The sequence below is a fragment of the Hippichthys cyanospilos genome, chromosome 8 (genome assembly GCF_059441005.1).
Source record: "Hippichthys cyanospilos isolate Australia breed blue-spotted pipefish chromosome 8, RoL_Hcya_1.0, whole genome shotgun sequence".
Lineage (NCBI taxonomy): Eukaryota > Metazoa > Chordata > Actinopteri > Syngnathiformes > Syngnathidae > Hippichthys > Hippichthys cyanospilos.
In genome coordinates, this window is record NC_142376.1 from 6061960 (window position 1) to 6070772 (window position 8813).

The 8813-nt window shown below is 39.1% G+C and overlaps 1 protein-coding gene across 1 annotated transcript in view; it reads left to right on the forward strand.

Moving 5' to 3' along the window:
* Nucleotides 1–8813, forward strand: part of anapc1 (anaphase promoting complex subunit 1) — a 32504-nt gene extending 23691 nt beyond the window's left edge. Inside the window, exons 40-53 of the mRNA XM_088422037.1 lie at nt 12–81; nt 175–235; nt 500–647; nt 720–916; nt 2149–2235; nt 3393–3510; nt 4311–4388; nt 4493–4560; nt 4673–4811; nt 5109–5195; nt 6402–6497; nt 6568–6757; nt 7341–7472; nt 8039–8813. Of these exons, the coding sequence (XP_088278163.1) occupies nt 12–81; nt 175–235; nt 500–647; nt 720–916; nt 2149–2235; nt 3393–3510; nt 4311–4388; nt 4493–4560; nt 4673–4811; nt 5109–5195; nt 6402–6497; nt 6568–6757; nt 7341–7472; nt 8039–8181 (1614 nt within the window). The 3' untranslated portion in view covers nt 8182–8813. The remainder of the gene's footprint in view (nt 1–11; nt 82–174; nt 236–499; nt 648–719; nt 917–2148; nt 2236–3392; nt 3511–4310; nt 4389–4492; nt 4561–4672; nt 4812–5108; nt 5196–6401; nt 6498–6567; nt 6758–7340; nt 7473–8038) is intronic.

An 8813-nucleotide genomic window follows, 5' to 3' on the forward strand; every position in this document is an offset into this window, starting at 1 on the left:
TCTCCTTCAAGACCCTGGCTAGGTGCATCATCATGTGGGATGATATTCTCCCGACTACAGAATGGGTTAAAAGTAATGTGCCTCAGGTGAAACGAAAAACACACAAATAGATACTACAGTATTCTAATAATATGTATAGTTCATTTGGATTACTTCTTTATTTTTTCCCCTTACCTCAGATCATGAGGGGAACTCATTTGGACTCACCAGAGAACGTCAACATGGAGACGTGGATGTGAGTTTCTGCCTTGACACACATTTCCCTGTGATTACATTTAGTATTTATTTATTAAATAAAATATAAACAGGATAAATCTACTACAGAACAACCTTATAAAACAAAAGACTTGATATGTTTTGACTTTGAAAGCAAATTGTCTTGAATTATGCATGCTAAAGACTCTTTATAAATTCCATCAACAAGAAGGCTAAACTGAGTCAATTTTTTTAATTAAAAAAAAATATATATTATCGACATTTGTTATTCCCTATCTCTCAGCCAAGTGCAGGACTACATCACAGCTGGAGCCTGTATGGCGCTGGGCCTGCGCTTCGCCGGTTCCGCCAACTCCGATGCCTTTGAATGCCTGTACGAGTTTGCCAAAAGCTTCATGAAGGTTATGTCCTTCTACGGTACAGCTGCTGTGGTAAGTCTTTTCTCATGTCATCATCACAATGCGTTACTTTGCGTCCACCAACGTCAGTCCTGGTTCCCGCAGGAGCCGGGCTGCTACAACATGCAGACGGCGCTGTCCATGATCCTGCTGTCCATGTCCATGGTGATGGCCGGCACAGGCAACCTGAAGGTGCTGCAGCTCTGCCGCTTCCTGCACTACCGCACCGGCGGGGAGATGAACTACGGCTTTCACATGGCTCATCACATGGCGCTCGGCATGCTTTTCCTCGGAGGGGGACGGTGAGATGCCAACACAAAATGTCATTCCAGGGGCACTACAGGAGATACAAATTTACTGCTGTGAATAGCGAAAATCTGCAAGCGATTGAGGACCTCTGGAATTGTTTATTTTAATTGGCATGAAACCACTCCTTTTCTCGAAATACAGCAAAGCCCCTCAGCTCACTGCACTTAAGTGTTGAGCATTTCCATGTTCCCTGTCAGTATTATACTGACATTGACAAAACATTGCTTTTATCAAGATGAAAGGTGGCCTGACCTCATACGTCTTGTTTTTCAACATTCTAACTTATCATACCAGTGTTGAAAAAAAGTTACCCATTGCCAATATGGAGCGTGCTACCGTAACTGTATATACTAAGAAGAGGGTCTTCGTCTGGCACTCCCAGTCTTTATTTTTCCCGTTTTGTAAGCAATGCTTTGATGCTATTCACTTTGGATGATGAATAGCATACAAATCAACGCAAAATAGTTTGAATATTCATTCCAAGAGTTGATTTGCATGCTGGCCAAAAGTCACAGTGCACCAAAAGGAGAAACACAGCTGTAATCAGATGAACCTTTTGTATTAAGCCTTGCAGACTTTTAGTTAAAAACCATTCAGCTGAGAAATGTTTGAATGTCAGGCATCAATGCAGGTCACTGTGGCTTCCGAGAGGTCATTGGTCGAGCTCAATAGTGAATTTTTGTACCATTGTTGCAGTTGACTCCTCCTCATCCTTCAGAGCTGTTCATTTGTTGTGCATACATAAATACTGAACATACATCATATAAACAGTATACCGCAATGTCCCTTTCGAGTCGCTTGACTTCTTTTCCCATATTTGATCTGTAGGAAAAGGACATGACCATCAGTTGTGCTTCAAGTTGAACATTCGAGACCGCCATTTAGTAGCAACAAGCCTTAAACTGGCAGTTGATGAACGTCAGCTGAACGTGTGCTGAGCGAGTGACGTTCATTCCCGTACCCAACCTCCCCCCGGCTCTACTTTTAATAATAATAATGGCTCCTTTAGTCAAAGTACACACTTAAAACATCAGCAGCTATTATTATAGAGAGGCTCGATAGTGGCTCGTGACGCCAAGAGTTATTATCAAAACACAATGAGAGAACAGCGGTCCTCCTGTGTGCACTTTCTGTGCCTTTTTTGTTTTATAGCACATGCACACTTGTGTGCAAGCACTGATGGTTTAAAAATTAACTTCTTTTTTTTTTTTTTTTTTAATGTCAGGTTCAGCTTGAGTACCTCTAACTCAGCCATCGCCGCTCTGCTGTGTGCCCTCTACCCTCACTTCCCCTCACACAGCACGGACAACCGGTGAGATTAACACACCAATTATTTTAAACTACAGTTCTCAAAGGGATGTACGTGAAGGCACTTCAAGGGGATATGTTTGATTTTAAAAGGGTTTTTGCAGCTATCAGCTTAATTTTGGTATTAAGTATTCAGTTACAAAATAAAAATATTTTTTGCTTCGTGGAAAACTATTATAAACACAGAAGATGTTTCCACGTAATTATGAATGACTAACTTTTTAACATTTTTGACTTACTTATTTTCCTTTAACAGTGTTTAGCAGTACACTACTTTCCTTTTAGAAATTTATCCCTATGAAGTTAGGTTTTTACTGTCTTAAAAATTGAATTTCACTCATCCTGGTTTGTTAAAATGTGATCTGTAGAAACGGCAACTGTGGCATTACGTGTGCATCAAATTGTGGAGGGTCTTTTACGTCTACTTCAGTGCTGCTAGCTAGTGGTTAATTCATGCAAGACACAGCCAGGGCAGGAAAAAAAATCCTTGAGCTTTTCTTTGATCTGAGGTAATCTAATTACAAAGTATACTAAGCATAACTAACATAATGCTTTTTTATGTCGTACAGAGCAACAGTACATTTTTCTTTTCAAATATGGAGCAAATTAACTGGAACATGAATCAACTTATTGCTGAATTTTACTGTAGAGGCGCTTTCCAAAATGTTGTATTCTTTTATTTTGTTAAGTTTTACATGGGTGTCCATTGTCATTAGTGACACAGTTTTCCGGCAGAGGAGAAACTGATATTGTCAAACAATTTGTCTTCTGGAGTTGCTGAATAAAATATGACTATTGATGTGTCCACAAATGTGGTGTAAATTTTGAATAAATCAGACGCGGATGTTTTAAGTGGGGTTTTTTTCCTCCATCCAAAAATGCGTTGGCTGAAAAATATTTCAGAGGGGGTGCTCCTGATTATATGAGATGCTATATCCAGTGTATGCCCAAAAAATATGAAAATAAATAGTTCAGACGTCCTAGGTAAATAAATTAAATACGCGTTATGTTGAAAAAAAATAAATTTTCAAACTGATATGGACCTTTAAAACTGATTCCTCAAACACCCACTAATGTTCCACATTCCTGTAAATTGTTTTTGACATCCTCTGATTTATTTATTGTTAATTTTATTTTTGGGGCAATTTCTATATGTTGTAGCTATCACCTTCAGGCACTGCGGCATCTCATTGTGCTGGCCGCAGAGAGCCGGCTGCTGGTGCCGGTAGACGTGGACTCCCTCAAGCCTTGCTACGCCCTCTTAGAGGTCACCTATAAGGTAAAAGAGAACAATGTTTTAAGCCTTTGATTCATTTTTTTTACCTACTTCCTCTTTGTAGTTTCTTTTCCGTGGCGGCACTTCCTCAAAGTTGAGCAAGTAATGTGCAACATACGCTGGTTTCACTTCATCCACTCAACTGCCGCTCAATCCAGCATTTATCATTTGACACTGAGTTGCTCCAGCAACATTTTGTTTGTTCGATTGCGGGGCATTGAAACCGTTAGGTTTGCATTGTTTGGCTTGCGTTTCCCCATTCATTAGTGTCTTATTTCCCCAAATGCACAAAGTTATCAGGTTACTAACATAGGTTAATAATTACAGACACTCACAGTAATATAATATTGCTTACTTTTGCATAGTCATTTCATATTGTTTATTGTAGTGGTCTTAGTTTACAGTTTCATTGTATCATAATTTTTTTTTTTCTAAAATTTTGATAATCTCACAGGTGTCAAACTCAAGGCCCGAGGGCCAAATCTGGCCCCAAACATCGTTTTATGTGGCCCGTGATTTGAGTTCAAGTTTCTGGCCAAAACTTGCAAGTTTTCTTCAACTTTTAAAAGTTTTTGAGGAAAAAAACAACAACCATACTTTGTTCTCAATCTGTTTTTTAAACAGTTTTTACTGACCTCTGATTTCAAAACTAGCTAAGTATGCGTCAAACTTGAACATTTATTTGACTTTACAGTTGTTTTGGCCCTCTGACAGAAACTTTAACTACAATTTGGCCCACGAAAAAAAACAGTTTGACACCCCTGGATTCTCTGGTAAAACTGACCTTGTTACTGTTCTCACAGAAAACTGATTGGTATGATGAGACCACAGTGGAACTGATGGCTCCCACAATGCTGCCTGAGCTGCACCTCCTCAAGCGGGTAAAAAAATGAATATATATTGTATAGTATGTACTGTATATATATGTATTGACCTCAAGTCTGTCATTGTAATTTAACATCGAACCCTCATGATTTCCTGGTAGGTTCGAGTGAAGGGCCCTCGTTACTGGGAGCTTTCTATTGACCTCATCAAAGAAGTGCAGCATCTCAAGTGAGGATGACACTTGAAGAAAACAAAAAGATTATTTTCCTCAAAGGCCCTTATTGATCATGTTTATTTGGTGGGCATATTTTAAAGACCGTTTGTCTCTCCCGCCACTCAGATCCGTCCTCTCCCGGGACGGCGTGTTGTACGTGAAACTCCGAGCGGGACAGTTGCCCTATAAGGATGACCCTCAGGGCTGGAAAAGCCTACTGGGCTCCGCCGTCAACCAGCGCAGCTCTGGAGTCAAAGTCTTTAAGGTAACTCCTTCAGACTTAACCCTCAGGGAAAATTTCAAAAGATAGTTTCCTTGCCAACACTGTCATGATTGGTAGTAAAATTATTAAATATGGCCGACACCAATATTTGTTAATTCCATCCAGATATCTGTAATTTTTTTGACGCATTTTAAAAAAAAGCTCAAAGTTTTTTCCCCCACTAAATTCCTCTCCGATCGGAACATATATTTGTGTCCAAGGCGTGTCGTTACAATATTACATCATGAATCAATATTTAGAGAATTCTAATCTCACTAATTGCCCTTCATGTGTGCTCAGCTCGAGGACATCTCCACGTTCACCTCCGAGCCCGCCCTGCTCTCGTTTGCAGAGTTCTTCTGCAAGACGTCAAATGGAATGAAGCACGTAAGTAGACGGTTTCTCAGAGTTAGGTTTTTGCAAGGTGGTTGTGTGTGCCCGAGCATCATCCCCCTGGTGGTGATATGGATAAACTACTTACAATCGTTTGTGTGGAACAAGTGTAAAAATAATTCTTTTCTCAGGAAAAATAAGGCAAAATTGTGCAACACGAGGAACTATGAGACAAGGATTCTTAGAAGATAATGTCTAAATACATGATAAACATTTCCTACAGTGAACATTTGATTTACATTATGACTTAAAGATCACCGTTAGAAACATTTTGGAGAAATTGTGTGAAATTTTATTTGCAACAAACTCATAATTTCCTGAAATTATTTAACTTTATATGTTTGATTAAATTCAGCAATTACATCAAAGAGTGTGTTGTTTTTGCACACATCTGAATTTTGCAATGCAGTGGGACTTGTAGCCACATCTGAATTATGCCAATTACATTTTGATCTAAATAGCACGTCATCATGACATCATCGCCACTTTGTTCATGTTATTGTAATTTTACCACATTTAGTTCTTTCTTTTTAATACGGGCAAAAACTAACCAGAGCTTGTTTTACATAACCTCATAGGCGTTGTTAGAATTACTTATTTTTTACTTCATTTTATGCTGCTGCACAGAATCCAAAGATTAGAGGAATATTAGTCATGTGACTGGGCAGGTCACATGACTAGTTGAAATGTGACAAAAGTGTTTGTTATACTTTTGCAAAATTTTTCTATTTTCACTTCAGGATATTGTTCAGCCTGTTTGATTTGTTAAACTTTGGAACTACATGCGTTCTGGTATTGGATGCATTTTCTTCAGCAACTCTGCAAGACGGGTTGTGTACTATCATCTGGTTTATTTCTAGAACATCTGCGTTGTGTCCATGTGCATTCTTATAAAACCGATTGAAGGGGTACAGTGTTATGCAAAAAAGTCACAGTAATGCAGTTTAGCAACAATTTGATCGATGTTCCAATTGATTTGTTCTTAATTTAAAAAGTAAAAATACGTTTCTTTCAAGCCATTAAAAAAAGAAACTATTAAAATTTCTTGTACATCCTGACGTGCATCAGCTTACCCCAGCGGGAACCACTATCTTAGACCAATCGATTTCAGACACTTATTGGCATACTATTACTTTGAAAAACGGATAGGGAGGAAGCCCAATTTTGAATTTCTGCTAAACCTGTTGGATATCTTCACAGCGAGAGGAGACGGTGGCACTGTTCTCAGCCATGTTGTACGAGTGCGTGACACAGGAATGTCCAGAGATGCTGCCCACTTATGTCGCTATCGAGCAGGTAAACGCATCGAAGCACTCCGTGGTACGACACGAATCGCACGATTCATAATGGAGTCTACTTGTTTTAGGCGGTAGGCGCTCTTTGTCGTGGCGAGCTGCAGCACAGCTTCGCTCTGTGGCAATTGCGTCTGGTGGTGGAGCTTTGGGACAGCAGGGTGCTACGGCGTCCCGCAAACAGCCGCGACGCTTTGCTTTCCTCTGAGTTTTTACCAGTCATGAAGAATAAGGTGGATCTGGCGCTGGACAGCTGGCTCAAAGGTAAAAAAACCGAAATAGCCGAATAAGTGTCATGGCGCTAACGCGGACAAAAAGTCACAAATTTGAGTCAAATCATTCCCCTCCTCCTTTTGTATATAGAATAAGCAAATGACAATGACATTCATCATTCAAAACAGGTTTTGCTTTTTCCACCCTTGTGTGATTTGCCTTATTTCTATTGATACCAACAAGACTCGAAACCGGTTTTTCCCCTCTTCCTTCACTTTCACAGATACATTTGAAATTTGTGGAAATAAATACACAACTAGAACGAATATGCTCTTTAAAAGCTTCATAATAGCCAATAGGTGCCACAAGATACTGGTGAAGCACATTTTTAAGCCGTGAAATGCTTTTTGAGACATTTTATTCTCATGAATACAATTAATCCATTATAAACTGAAATAAGCATCTCATGATAGCAATCCTAATAACATTCACGTAGAAAAATAACTCCCCAAGGTGTGTTGGTGATTTTTATCAGTTATTATTTATTTAGTTATTTTCCACTGGTTCAAGTAAAAATAGTAGGATTCTTGAAAGTGCGAAGAAACGTTTGTTTATGTTTTTTTTTTTTCTCCAGACAACAACACAACATTGAAGCACTACATTCATGGCAAAGTCCTTTCTGATGATGCTCGGTCCCCTATGTTGGCCTGCTTTCTGGTCTACCGCTCTGTCCCCTGTCTCAGGAACAAACTCACACAGCTTCAAGGTAGGAAATATTCCAAGGATACTTCGGGTCACTGCCAAGCTGGAAAAAGTCGGCGTTGAGGCAGTATGCTAGCTCACAGACTATTTGAAATAGCAAAATGAATAACAGTAAATCAAGCCCTACTGTGGATGACGAAAAACCACGAGTTGTTGCCCCCCTCCAAAAAAAACCCCAAAAAACACAAACATAATTACAAACATAATCACACACAAACTGTGTGTGTTTGTGTGTATAAATAAATAGATGAATACATATATGATATTATTATTTTTTAATTTTATTTTCTAAAGCGTTCCAACATTCAATCCCAGGTTTCTATTTCTACTTTTTTTACAATTATTTTCAAGTGTTTCTCTAGTGCAAGGTCTAAAAAAATGGCAGATACTAAATGAATTCAGTTATTCAATTAGTTATTTAAGGACTAATGTAATTAGCTAATTAAGTACGAAACAGGTTCCTTCATTTTCCAATTGATTTGTTCTTCATTTGAAAAGAAAACCAAACCGCTCGTCTCATAGCAATAAAAGTCAATGAGCCCCTTGAAATGGTGTGCTTTCTCCTTCTAGAATGCACTTCACTTGGAAACTTGTTGTCCAGCAGCAGTCGTTTAGGAGTCCCGCTCAGAGACCTTCTCAGGCTCGCCCCGGTCCTGCTGGAGTCCGAAACGGGGCCACCGATGCTACCCGGCTTTCCGTTGCTCGCACGTTGAGTTCTCCCAAAGCCTTATTCTACAGTACATTCATTCAGCAGAGAGACAGAATGACCTTTCTGTGACAGGTAACATGTTTGGGAATACAGACTGCGTTTCTTCCCACTTGTATTATAATGTTTCTATGTAGTCGTTTTGTAAAGTTGAAGGATTTTGGCCAGTGAGGAAAACAAAGGGCTGGCAGACAATTTATTTTTATATTTGATCCTGCTCACCTGGGAGCATGCTGGTGTTTATTGCTATAATAATGTACTTACTACTCACAAAAAATACGGATTTGGAATTTTCAGCTGTCCATGTCCAACTGTTCAATGTTTATTTGTTGTTTAAATAATTTGCAAAGTTTTACACAAGGTCAAATTAATTTGATGTGTAAAGGTTGTAAAGCATTTTAGCTGTATCTGACAATTCATCCAAAATACCAACATGCCTCGCTTTTTGCTAGTGCTAGTGTATGTTTGTGCATGGTTGTCGGTGCTACGTGACAGTCATTCGAAACTTGAGTCGGTAATTAAAAACGGAGTGGCTTCGTACTCACTTCGTATTCACTTACACTGCAAAATTAGTGACTCAACAAGTTTCACTTTTTACATGTCTGATGTCAATAAATGAAAGAAGTTGACACCTCTAAA